Raw genomic sequence first — 13422 nt, forward strand, 5'->3', positions numbered from 1 at the left:
AATGACTTCACTTCTTATGATTATTTTTAATTAATGAAGTCTGCAAGTTATGGCAACATAAATGTCTTTCAACAGGACAATTTACATAATATGTCAACAATGCTGACATTATTTCCATGGTTGTACATGATGGATATGTCTGACTGTCAGTCAGTTAATAGTATTTCTTTGAAATATTATGATTTCTCAATCTTTACTTTCAAAGCTTGTTTTAAAGCTTTCAAGTCATATATCCTTCATTGAAGGATTTGATTCCATACCAAGATCTCAGAGAATTGAGACATTCGTGACTTTCTTAATATTTGAGAAAACGGCATATTACCTTTCATTGGAAGGAATACTTTAACAAGCTGAATAATTGGTGTTTGTGATATGATGTTTTCACATGTCTTTTATAAAGATCGATTTGTATATGACCTCTTTGTCCCAATGGAGACTAAGCAGCGCAAGTGATTGCTTTGTTGACAAAGATCTATGTTCAAATTCGTTTGAATGTATTTTTACCTTATGGCATACATTTCCCATGCCAGAAAATTGCAATAAAACTACACAATTCAACCTAATTCACTTTGTTGATGTCATTCCATTCAACTCTCCCTAACAGGCCATTACGTTTCAGTCCAGAGAAAAGCACTGAGGATACCTGGGAAACGTAGTGCTAATGAAGCCATAAATCTATGTTTTTGTCACAGCTGGATCATTAACATTATTGACAGATAAGTTAAAAATACTGTCTAGGTCGCATTGCTGTCTCATTTGCCAGTGACGTAAAACATTGTACTACTCATTGGAATAAACCGCCAAAAAATATGAATGAATAATTCTAAAGAATGGTTGGATATCACTTCAAGGAGATGTAACACTGAAGAAAAGATTCTCGAAGTGTGTACAGTGTTGATGAGAGTGTGCCCTGTCAGCATCATTGACCCCAACATCAGTCAGCAGATTAACACTCCTCATCGGGTCAGTCCTTTCCCACATCCACACAGTGGGTCTGTGGGTCTCTCTCCATCAGCCCCAACCCAGCACCTGTTCCCCTGAGGTTTGACTATTGTCCCCCAGCAGTGGGAGAATCCAGCATGTATCATTAACATAGATTTGAAGACGTTGTAAAAATGCTATTGTAAAAATGAATCAACTGAAAAAAGCTGAATAATATGGATTCAACTTCAATATCGTTCTATGATCATTTTCGGGCAAAGTACATGTTTTCAGTGTAAATCGCATCCCGTGAGACAGCTCAGCCAATACGTTTCTTTCCCTCCAGATGGTTTGTGATGTCATTCTCTGTTGACAGCAAACAGCACTACTAGCTCCCACTCTCTACCATGATTGATAATAGGCACATAGAGGCTCATGTAGAGGGCTTTTGTGATGCATAAAGGTCTAAGTGTGGGAAATTGTAAGGAGGATTCTACCAGCAACAAGACAGAGGACGACATCTGCTGCATCTGGAGACCCCCACCACATTCGGGAGAGAGTTTTCCCTCCTTTTTCTGAATGGTGAAATAAAGCAATTACTTTTCAATTAAGAAAGATAGGCCTATAAGAGCATTGCACAGACAGCGATCTTAATGATTTAAAATATGGTACTCAATTTTGACAAAACAACAAAATTGGAAATTTGAATTTCTTTTATGTAGTTTTTTACTTTCTTTTTTCTCCTCTCTTATATAAAATCAGTTGGAACATATTTTTTATGTTATACTCATTAATAGTCTTTATTAATGTGTTCCTCAATGTCTGTCAAATTGTTAACCGTAATTTGAGAAATACGTCAGCATTTCAGCCTGAGGGCATCATTAGGCATGGCTCCCCTACAGATGGCTTGGAATTAACAAGGCACACTTCTATTGTTCAGTGGAAGCCCCATCAATGGGCAGAGTGTGGGAAAGCTCTGGAGAGGAGAATCCCAGTAACTGGTTCACTCATCCACACTCCCACTGGGGAATTCCACAAAGACACAGGGGAAAAGGCACGCCTTGCATTAATTATGAAAGTGGAAAAATAACAGCCTAATGATGTTTCATGTTTTGACACCTTACAGATTAATTCAGAATCCACACAGAAAAGGACCCTGTCACAAAACCAACTTGTGAATGGCGTTGTAGTGTCTGTTAACTGAAAAAAAAATCAAAAGAGGTATTCCAGAATTTGTGTCTAAACAGAGAACAAACTTGCTAAAAACCACAATCTCAATGCTCTCAAAAACCAAACAGCAATGTTTGCATTGATAATAGCCTGCCACTTTGCTAACTGTTTTATTTCAGTAATATACTGGGCAACACCTTCAGTAATTGCTGTGCTTTAATTTTCACAGGGCTTCCTTTCCAGAGTACAGAACTACTTTGTGAACAGTCTGGACGGCACGTGTGAATCAGTTGTTAATCAGTACTCCACGTGACCATGTATCATTAACATGGATTTGAAAACGTTGTAAAAATGCTATTGTAAAAATGAATCAACTGAAAAAAGCTGAATAATATGGATTCAACTTCAGTGTCATTCTATGATCATTTTCAGGCAAAGTACATGTTTTCAGTGTATATCGCATCCCGTGAGACAGCTCAGCCAATACATTTCTTTCCCTCCAAATGTTTTGCAGGGCTCTCAAGTGTCACGCATTGAGCGTGACAGTCACTCATTTCGGTCTTTAGTCACGCACTCCCGCCACACATCGTATTTCTCACGCTGAAAAAAACTCTAGGCTATTTAATGTGCTGCAGCGCGAAAACATGACATGGCCGCGCTGCCCTCACCATGGAGGAATCAAGCACGTCTTCCCGAATCCCCTGGAGTTCTGCCGTGAGGTGCCACTTATCAGCCAATAAAAAAAAATAAAAATGGGCTACACTATAGCCAATCCGAAAAATACATCTGTTGTATCTGGGTAAGATTTAATCCAGCAACCAATGAAAATAAAGCATCCTGGAATTGCGCGCGATTGATCTTTCGAAAGTTTCGTTTACCTGAGGAAACTACTGGAGCTCCGAGCATCAGTCTTCTACAAAGAGTAAGTCGTCTCCTGTTTTAATGTTACAACAAATTCACAATGGTTTGACACAAGCAATGACAACTTGACTGCAGTTAGAGAATATTTCCGAGATGATTAGCATCAGTTTTTAATGAGTGTTTGTAGCCAACACAGTTTGCCTTTTCACTATAGCTTTGACTCCGAACTTCGTTAATAGGCTATACTAAATTTTAGCAGGCCTATTAAAAATATATATAGCCTATAATTCGAACGAATATTAGGCAGCCCTTAATATTCAATTATGTTATGGGCATTATTTTTTGTAAATGTGTTTGCTTGAACATTCTATTCAGATTCCGAGGCTTCTTCACGCCTGGTGAAGTTGTGAATCGCGAGCTCATTAGGCATACTAGCATGTTATAAATATCCTGGCCATGGATGCATTCATCATTGCATCTGTCTTTCAAAGATGTCAGGTAAAAAACAAATAAGCATCCTGTCCTTCGCCCAAAGGGGAAAGTCCCCTAAAAAGGCCAGATTAGGCCCAGAGAAGGTCGTAAACACATTAGAGGAGGAGATGGTGGAAGTGCTAGAGACAGTGCAGGTGGAAGAGGAAGAGACAGTGCAGGTGGTGGAGGAGGAGACGGTGGAAGAAAGTGGAGGAGATGGCTAGAACAAAAGGGAGAAAAGTCCCAGGAGCAGCCACCTACAAGACCTCTTTTAATAGTGAATGGACCTCTAAATGGCCATGTATTACTGTAGGAAGCACCAGCTCATATTACTGGTGCTCTATCTGCGCCAAGAGACCTCCTGTGCCCATCCAGGTGTGCGGGATGTGACAAGGCACATAGTAAGGGGCATCAGGCCAAACAGCAGGCACTGAAGTCAACCAGCACAATTAATACATCCAATTCTATGACTATGGCATATATAATGGGAACCAATACCAAAAATGATAAAAGAGTCCAAAAAGGCAACAAACACCTACAATAAACATAATTCTCTTTCTCTCTCTCTCTCTCTCCCAAATTGAATACATACTTTGTAATTGGTTGAATTGTCAGTGCCATGTGTCAAATCTTTTCTGCAAGTCTGAGCAATTATTAACAACAACAAAACACTAATAATAATATGGGGGGGGGGGGGCTGGTCTGTGGGCATACGGCAGGGGCGGGGCGGGCGGAATGGGGTTGGGCCGGGGCGTCGCCGGGGGGGGTGGTGGGGGGGGATATGTCACTCTTGCCTGTCTTCAAAACTTGAGAGCCCTGGTTTTGTGATGTCATTCTCTGTTCACAGCAAACAGCACTAATAGCTCCCACTCTCTACCATGATTGATAATAGGCACATAGAGGCTCATGTAGAGGGCTTTTGTGATGCATAAAGGTCTAAGTGTTGGAAATTGTGAGGAGCTTTCTACCAGCAACAAGACAGAGGACGACATCTGCTGCATCTGGAGATCCCCACCACATTCGGGAGAGAGTTTTCCCTCCTTTTTCTGAATGGTGAAATAAAGCAATTACTTTTCAATTCAGAAAGATAGGCCTATAAGAGTGTTGCATGGACAGCGATCTTAATGATTTATAATCTGGTAATCAATTTTGACAAAACAACAAAATTTGAAACTGTGGTGTTTTTTTAATTTAAATTAATAAAGAGTTTGAAAAGAGGCTTACTATTATACAAATGTTATTTATGTCTGAAACACTCTAGAATGTGCAACATTTATTTCAAAGGGCTTTCAACAATTTCCACACTTTTCACACGCGTGTGTACAGTGGTGAGTAATATGTGACCTGTCAGAATCATTGACCCCAACATCAGTCAGCAGATTAACTCTCCTCACACGGGTCAGTCCTTTCCCACATCCACACAGTGGGTCTGTGGGTCTCTCTCCATCACCCCCAACCCAGCACCTGTTCCCCTGAGGTTTGACCATTGTCCCCCAGCATGTGGCAGCTCCACACTCCTCATTGTCCTCTGCAGCTCAGCCATTGGCTACTGACTGTGAGAAACTCCAACCAGCCCAAGACCCACACATTCATATGGAGATTTGGGAGTATAAATAGAGGAGATGAAGCCAGTGCTGATCAGATTCACTCTACACAGAGAGAACCACTACAGCTACAGCTATGGCTCCTACAATCACTTCCACAGCAGATAACCCAAAGGAACACCTGAATCTGACCCACAAGGTAAATTCAGTTTGCAACTTCTTTGTATCTACGTTGAAGATTTTTTTGTGTCATGAAGTTGTTTGTATAGAAAGAACAAATGTATTAATAAGTTGTTGCTCCTTTTGCAGATGAGAAAACCCATTGTGGAAAAGATGCGCAGAGATCGCATCAGCAACAGCATCGAGCAGCTCAAGGCTCTCCTGGGTCCACAGCTCCTCAACCAACAATCCAACTCCAAAGTGGAGAAAGCCGACATCCTGGAGATGACTGTTTGCCTCCTGAGACAGCGTCTTCAGCCAGTGAAAACCTCACCCTCTTCCGATGCTGGCAGTCAGGGTTTCTCCAAGTGTGCTCAAGAAGTCCTTCACTTCCTGTCAAGGGACTCAGTGAAAACACAGACCCATGGAAAGTTGCTGACCCAGTTCCAGACCCTGCAACCACCCAGTGATGACTACAGGAGGGAGAATGACCAGTGCCAGCTGGGCTCTCCTGTCCAGCATGTCCAGAGTAAAGACAAGAGTCCAGCCAGGAGCGCCCCCTGGAGGCCTTGGTAGAACACACCACAGATGAGACTTTCACGTGATCAAATTGGTCAGAGTGGAAAACTCAACGACATTTCAAAGCGTTCAAACCTGCAAATGCAGGGGATTAATCTTCTTTATATCAAAGAAAATATTGAATTCTGTTGCAAGAAAAGACATTTTGCACATTTTTGCAAAGTATTTGTCTTCTGTGAAGACATATACACAATTGTTTTGAATTGTGAACTTACTGGTTTTGATTTGAAACCTCTATAATGGATCTCCATTATTGTTTAAGATCCTTTGAAAAATCTTTGATTCTTATTTGAATTGAAAAAATGTAATTGAAATGTAATGACTTCACTTCTTATGATTCTTTTTAATTAATGAAGTCTGAAAGTTATGGCAACATAAATGTCTTTCAAGAGGACAATTTACATAATATGTCAAAAATGCTGACATTATTTCCATGGTTGTACATGATGGATATGTCTGACTGTCAGTCAGTTAATAGTATTTCTGTGAAATATTATGATTTCTCAATCTTTACTTTCAAAGCTTGTTTTAAAGCTTTCAAGTTATATATCCTTCATTGAAGGATTGGATTCCATACCAAGATCTCATAGAATTGAGACATTCTTGACTTTCTTAATATTTAAGAAAACGGCATGTTACCTTTCATTGGAAGGAATACTTTAACAAGCTGAATAATTGGTGTTTGTGATATGATGTTTTCACATGTCTTTTATAAAGATCGATTTGTACATCTCTTTGTCCCAATGGAGACTAAGCAGTGAAAGTGATTGCTTTGTTGACAAAGATCTATGTTCAAATTTGTTTTAATGTATTTTTACCTTATGGCATACATTTCCCATGCCAGAAAATTGCAATAAAACTACACAGTTCAACCTAATTCACTTTGTTGGTGTCATTCCATTCAACTCTCCCTAACAGGCCATTACATTTCAGTCCAGAGAAAAGCACTGAGGATACCTGGAAAACGTAGTGCTAATGAAGCCATAAATCTATGTTTTTGTGACAGTTTTCAGTGTTAGATGATTAACATTATTGACAGATAAGTTAAAAATACTGTCCAGGTTGCATTGCTGTCTCATTTGCCAGTGACGTAAAACATCGTACTACTCATTGGAATAAACCGCCAAAAAATATGAATGAATAATTCTAAAGAATGGTTGGATATCACTTCAAGGAGATGTAACACTGAATAACATATTCTCGAAGTGTGTACAGTGTTGATGAGAGTGTGCCCTGTCAGCATCATTGACCCCAACATCAGGCAGCAGATTAACACTCCTCACAGGGTCAGTCCTTTCCCACATCCACACAGTGGGTCTGTGGGTCTCTCTCCATCACCCCCAACCCAGCACCTGTTCCCCTGAGGTTTGACCATTGTCCCCCAGCATGTGGGAGATTCCAGCATGTGGCAGCTCCACACTCCTCGTTGGCTACTGACTGTGAGAAAACCCAACCAGTTTAAGACCCGCATATTGATGGTATAGACACCTACCTCATCATAGGATCTTAGCCCAACACATGCTACAGAAAGACCTGTAATCAGCCAAATACATAATCTGGCATTAATGAAAACCAGTTGGGTGATACTCAGTAGCTGTTTAGTCACACACAGACATGAAGGATGTAAGAATTCTGTGATTTGTTTTTAAGTATTCACACTAGCACGAGTACGTTCCTACATGATGCATGATGATTGACAGTTAAGTCGTTGTTAAGGCTTTTCTTTTCTACTTGATAAATACCTGTTATCATCTAACCTCTTGTGTGGTCCTAATAGTATCAGTGTCAAATTGGTGATACCTCAGAATGTTCCTCTCGTGTAAAAAGTCAACTTCAAATGGTTAAAAGTGTAGCTGTGTGACTGATACCATCCTGCTGAATGTTACACCACTGTAATTGAATGGGTCAACAGCTGGCCGAACCTCCTTATGTGTTGGGTAATGACACACACTTCTGTTGTTGCTCTTTAGAGGAGCAGTGTATGAGAGTGTGGTAAACCATGGAGGACTCTCTCACTGAGAGGTACACAGATCACAGGCCACAGACCACAGACCACAGACCTCAGTGGTGTGGTAGCTGGAATCAATGACAAAAGCACATTCAAGTTTTACTTCACAAAAAGGATTTGCTTCAACACCCTGTGAAAAACAGAAGATTCATATTAGATGCTACCACGTCCATATTCTGTATTCTGTTTTGTTGTCATGTTTGTGGTGCTTAAAGACACCTTTTTCTCTATCTATCTCACTTTTGTAATTGGAACTCAGTTGTGAAATCCTGTCCTGGAGGACTCAAACAAATTGATACGTTCATTTCAGCCTGTTTAATTCTCTAACCATAACTTGAGAAATACATCAGCAGTTCAGCCTGAGGGCATCATTAGACATGGCTCCCCTACAGATGGCTTGGAATTAACAAGGCACACTTCTATTGTTCAGTGGAAGCCCCATCAATGGGCAGAGTGTGGGAAAGCTCTGGAGAGGAGAATCCCAGTAACCGGTTCACTCATCCACACTCCCACTGGGGAATTCCACAAAGACACAGGGGAAAAGGCACGCTTTGCATTATTTTATGTTGTATATTGACACAGTACAAAAATGACAGCCCTGTAAGATGACAATAAATATTTGCTATTGACGTTGCATGTTTTGAAACCTTACACATAATTCACGTTGAGCACGACCCTGTCACAAAACCAGATGTTTTCCTCATCATTGTTTTTAAATGATTTAAAGAGGCATCATGCAGTTTTTGCCTAAACCATTGAGCTAACTAGCTAAAAAACCAACAGTACAGTTGGCACTAATAAAAAACAGTCAGCTGGCTAACTGATTTATTGCGACAATGAGTTGGGCAACATCCTTCTTTGAGAGCTATTCTTATATTTTCACAGATTTTCAGACCAGGAAAAACTACTTAAAGGACAGCATGGATGGCTAGTGGGATCGACAAGGGTGTTTGACTCCTCCACATGACCGTGCAACAACCAAATTAATTTAATAATGTTATAAAAAAAATACCTACAAAAATGATGACAGATCATCATGACAATTAAACCAGCATATTTTTGTACATAGCATCCCATGAGACAGCTCACCCAATAAGGTTCTTTCCCTCCAGATGGTTTGTGATGTCATTCTCTGTTGACAGCAAACAGCACTACTAGCTCCCACTCTCTACCATGATTGATAATAGGCACATAGAGGCTCATGTAGAGGGCTTTTGTGATGCATAAAGGTCTAAGTGTTGGAAATTGTAAGTAGCTTTCTACCAGCAACAAGACAGAGGACGACATTGCTGCATCTGGAGATCCCCACCACATTCTGGAGAGAGTTTTCCCTCCTTTTTCTACATGGTGAAATAAAGCTATTGTGCAATAAAAAAATGTATAAAGGTTTCATCCGACTGCAATGACTGTTGCAATTTGTACAGATTTTATTTGAAACTGTAGTATGTTTTTTACTGTAATTTAGTAGGAGTATTGCCTTACTTTTACACACAGTTTAGCATATTCATGGTTTCTTTCTGAAATATATTCTAAAGTTAGTGTATATTGTTAAATCATTTGGCTTAGAAGGGCTTGTAACACTTGTGTGTACAGTGGTGAGTAATATGTGCCCTGTCAGCATCATTGACCCCAACATCAGTCAGCAGATTAACTCTCCTCACAGGGTCAGTCCTTTCCCACATCCACACAGTGGGTCTGTGGGTCTCTCTCCATCACCCCCAACCCAACACCTGTTCCCCTGAGGTTTGACCATTGTCCCCCAGCATGTGGCAGCTCCACACTCCTCATTGTCCTCTGCAGCTCAGCCATTGGCTACTGACTGTGAGAAACTCCAACCAGCCCAAGACCCGCACATTCATATGGAGATTTGGGAGTATAAATAGAGGAGATGAAGCCAGTGCTGATCAGATGCACTCTACACAGAGAGAACTACTACAGCTACAGCTATGGCTCCTACAATCACTTCCACAGCAGATTACCCAAAGGAACACCTGAGTCTAAACCACAAGGTAAATAAAAGTAACAATAAATCTCTAATTTAAATGTTTACATATTCGTCTGATTTCCATTTTCATGTTTGAGGGACAAGTGTATTAAATGGAAGTTCTTGCTCTTTGCAGATAAGAAAACCAGTTGTTGAGAAGATGCGCAGAGATCGCATCAACAGCAGCATCGAGGAGCTCAAGGCTCTCCTGGGTCCACAGCTCCTTAACCAGCAGCCCGAATCCAAGCTGGAGAAAGCCGACATCCTGGAGATGACTGTTGGCCTCCTGAGACAACAACTCCAGCAAAAGACTCTTCTCTCCACTGATTCTGTCCACCAGGGATTGTCCATGTTTACCCATTCAGTTAATGGTCATTTGGTGCAGGCAAGCCCTCCTACAGTACCTCTGAGCCACTTACAGGCCCTGAAGGCATCCTCCGATGAGGACATGGAAAAGCCGGTCCTATATCAGCTTAGTGTGTTGGACCAGCACACACTGAGCAGAGAGAAAAGTCCAGTCAAGAGCACCCCCTGGAGGCCTTGGTAGACACATCCAGAGCAAGACTCTCCAAAATGTCTGACCACGTTAGTCAGTGATAAATCCTCAAGAATTCTCAGCGCCCCCAGGAGGCTGTAGTAGGATACTACAAACTGAGATTCTCACAATTGTAAGACCAAATTGGTCTGAGATTAATACCGAGGGACATTAATCTGATCAAAATACGTTTATTTTCAAGCCTGCTAATGCAGATGTTTTCTTTTCCTTCTATTCCTTCAAGACAGAAAAGCTTTGCAAGCTATTGCAAAACATATATCTTCAGATGCGTCTATGAACTTAGTTTGTGCACATTTTTGGTTTCAACTTTGTGAAACATCCATAATGATGATGATTTTCATGGTTGTACATGACAATGCTTCCTTGTGTTAAATCTTTCAATGAGAGATTCATTGTATCTTTTAAAATTAGAAATAGTTTCTGAACCTATTGTTTTAATTTAGTATTTTCATGATTTAATGTATGGATTTTCATGATTGTCCATGAATTGTTTCTTAATTCGAGCGAGTGAATTATGGATATTATATATTCATTATTCCATACATATCCATATATTATGGAATCTCTATGCTCAGTGCATATTTTTCACTATAAAACTTCCCTTCAGTGAAGGCACCATACAGTTATTATTGACAGACATGTTTGAACTTTCTTAAGATTTAAGAATTCTGATATTTATGTTGTTCAGCTGTGGTTTCTGTGAAATATTTTTCTTTACACAAATTGACTGTTACCAGCTTTGATATGAAATGTATTATACTTTCATGTACCTGACTGCTGTCTCAATGGAGACGAAGAAGTTCAAGTGATATTGATGTATCGTGTATGATGTCTTGTTCTACATTAGAACCTTTATAAATTACCACATTTTATATGCAAGTAAAAGGCAATAAATGATATCTTCTTAAATATATTTCCCTGAGTTTGTCTCTCCATTCTATCACACATATCTTATTCTGAAATGAAGTTGACAGTGTCTTTAAGAGACATTTCTTTACATGTTCTGTGTCTCAGAGGCCCCCAAACTATTGCTTTTTGCTTTTTTTCCACCCCTTTCTATCATAAACCCTGATCAAAATTGAGACAATTGTTTTTGAGTTAGGTAAAAAAAAAAATGCATTAAACGAAGCAGAGAAACTATCACAACATACAATTACCATTTTGAAAAATTGGCAAAAGGCCAGTCCTTCTAATGGCCTCATTAACTCCTGTGCGTGTCTGTATATTCATTATTAAATGAGATATTTAAACAACCGCAAATTTCTCTCTCAAACTGTGTCTAATAAGAATAAATGTAGCTAGCTTGCTTGACAACGTCATTTACTAACTCACTGAATAGGTGTACTCACTTTCCCTGGGTAACCACTGACAAAGTGATGACTTATGCATTGAACTCATGGGTTTGTATGCATGTTTCAGTCAAATGGGAACGTCAACAGGTAAAAAGAAGAAAAAATGTAAATAAAGTATGACAATACTTCTCTATAGCTGTATAAATGTAAAATAAGTGGAAAGTGTATGTGATTTTCAATTCACAGAGGTACATTGAGAAATAAAGGCATGTACTAAAAAAAGCCTGATGAAGAAAGGTTCTCCATAATAGAGTATTTGGAATAGTTATTCATCCTAAATTTCCAATCCTGGTGATTTCTCATTCTGATGTTTTAGAATGTGGTGTATTGAAACTATTGAACTACAATATTGTTGAATTTGAAGCATAGCCACATTAGCATGTCAGTATAAATGCAAGCTATTTGCCTGTCATCTACTTTTAGAAGTCCTATGCTTTATCAACGCTTTGTATAACTTTGCGCATGTCCCACCCTATTATATTTAAAGAGGGTTTGAATGAAACATTCTTGATTTTTCAATCATGGTCCCATTTCAGAGTTGCAGTTGTCTGAATAAAGATCAGATCAGAATGAATCCCCACTGCACTCACATGTAGCAGGGCAGTAGGGGGATGAAACTCCTTGACTAATGTGAGGGGTAATGAGACACACTTCTATTGTTCCTCCATTGAAGAGCAGTGAATGGAGAGAGTGTGGAAAGGCGTGGAGGACTCTCTCTCAGACCTCCTTTAGTATGATAAACACAGACACAGACTTTAAATATCAGGTCTAGTCTCTACCAATACATCGTATAGTGCATGCTTGTTGCATCAGTTTAATTATATGAAATTATTGTGTCACAGCACTATCACATATTTTTCACCAAAAGGCTCAGTAGTATATGTATATCTGAAATCCATACCCTTTACTTGTGTAACTGCATGAATGTTTATGGTAAATACTAGTTGATAGCTCATCATTTCATGAATGTTATTCCATGTTTCACAGATTTTGGGAGGTGCTTATCTACAGATAGATGAGAAATATCAAGGCACAATTGAGATGGGCAGAGTGTGGGAAAGCTCTGGAGAGGAGAGTCTCAGTGTCTGGGTCATTAGCATCCACAGACCCACTGGAGATTCCACAGGGAATAGGCACACACATTTATAGTAGACCATATAGTTTGATCATTAAAAAATGTAAACAAATGATCTGCTTATAGTACAATTACATTTAAATGAATTCGAAATCTTATACCTTTAGCATTTAATTCATATGAGAAACTATGTATTTTTTTACTATACTAAATGTGTATGCTGCTGCTGATATAATGATGCATGGATAAGCTATGTCAAAAAAAAAAATCATATCATGAAATGCATTTTTTATCTTTAGATGCCATCAGATGGATTCCTACCAATGCCACTGATGGATTGTGCTGATAATTATAGAGTCTCTAAAAACCTTTGCATTCAGATGGTTTGTCACTGGTATCGCTGTTCAATACTACTGATTATAAGTGGTTAGAGCCGTTTTTAGAACGCATGCAGGAGACGGCAATAAGTGGCACACCCAGAGACACAAATGAGCATTCTACCAGCTACAAGATATCTGGAAACCTCCGTTGTCAGTGAGAGAATGGTCTTTCTGATAATGCATTTCAAATGTAAGGTAAAAGTACAAATGTAATAGAAAATGCAAAACACTGAGAGGATTTGAGAAACGTATGTGGAGGATCTATACTGACTCAAATATCAAGCAACTCTGCCCTCCACAAGGTCATGTCTTTCCCAGATCCACGTTGTGAATCTATCTGTCTCTCTCCATCAACCGCAACA

At 39.5% G+C, this 13422-nt stretch overlaps 2 protein-coding genes across 2 annotated transcripts; both read left to right on the top strand.

Annotated features, from left to right (window-relative positions):
* The first annotated feature begins 4665 nt into the window (after nucleotides 1-4665).
* Nucleotides 4666-5799, top strand: LOC116220438 (transcription factor HES-5-like). Its single transcript, XM_031567084.2, has 2 exons — nucleotides 4666-5166; nucleotides 5277-5799. The coding sequence occupies exons 1-2, from the start codon at nucleotides 5104-5106 to the stop codon at nucleotides 5700-5702; spliced, it is 489 nt and encodes a 162-aa protein (XP_031422944.1). The 5' UTR covers nucleotides 4666-5103; the 3' UTR covers nucleotides 5703-5799.
* Nucleotides 5800-9562: 3763 nt separating this feature from the next.
* On the top strand, nucleotides 9563-10297 carry LOC105912129 (transcription factor HES-5-like). The gene is made up of 2 exons (XM_012841042.3): nucleotides 9563-9722; nucleotides 9834-10297. The coding sequence occupies exons 1-2, from the start codon at nucleotides 9660-9662 to the stop codon at nucleotides 10242-10244; spliced, it is 474 nt and encodes a 157-aa protein (XP_012696496.1). The 5' UTR covers nucleotides 9563-9659; the 3' UTR covers nucleotides 10245-10297.
* Nucleotides 10298-13422: the final 3125 nt, after the last annotated feature.

The sequence above is a fragment of the Clupea harengus genome, chromosome 5 (genome assembly GCF_900700415.2).
Source record: "Clupea harengus chromosome 5, Ch_v2.0.2, whole genome shotgun sequence".
NCBI lineage: Eukaryota > Metazoa > Chordata > Actinopteri > Clupeiformes > Clupeidae > Clupea > Clupea harengus.

Excerpts from the sequence above, each read along its gene's own strand:
- LOC116220438 (XM_031567084.2), top strand. The coding sequence starts at position 5,104 with ATGGCTCCTACAATCACTTCCACAGCAGATAACCCAAAGGAACACCTG. Across the intron at positions 5,167-5,276 it reads ACCTGAATCTGACCCACAAG|ATGAGAAAACCCATTGTGGA; the intron begins GTAAATTCAGTT and ends CTCCTTTTGCAG.
- LOC105912129 (XM_012841042.3), top strand. The coding sequence starts at position 9,660 with ATGGCTCCTACAATCACTTCCACAGCAGATTACCCAAAGGAACACCTG. Across the intron at positions 9,723-9,833 it reads ACCTGAGTCTAAACCACAAG|ATAAGAAAACCAGTTGTTGA; the intron begins GTAAATAAAAGT and ends TGCTCTTTGCAG.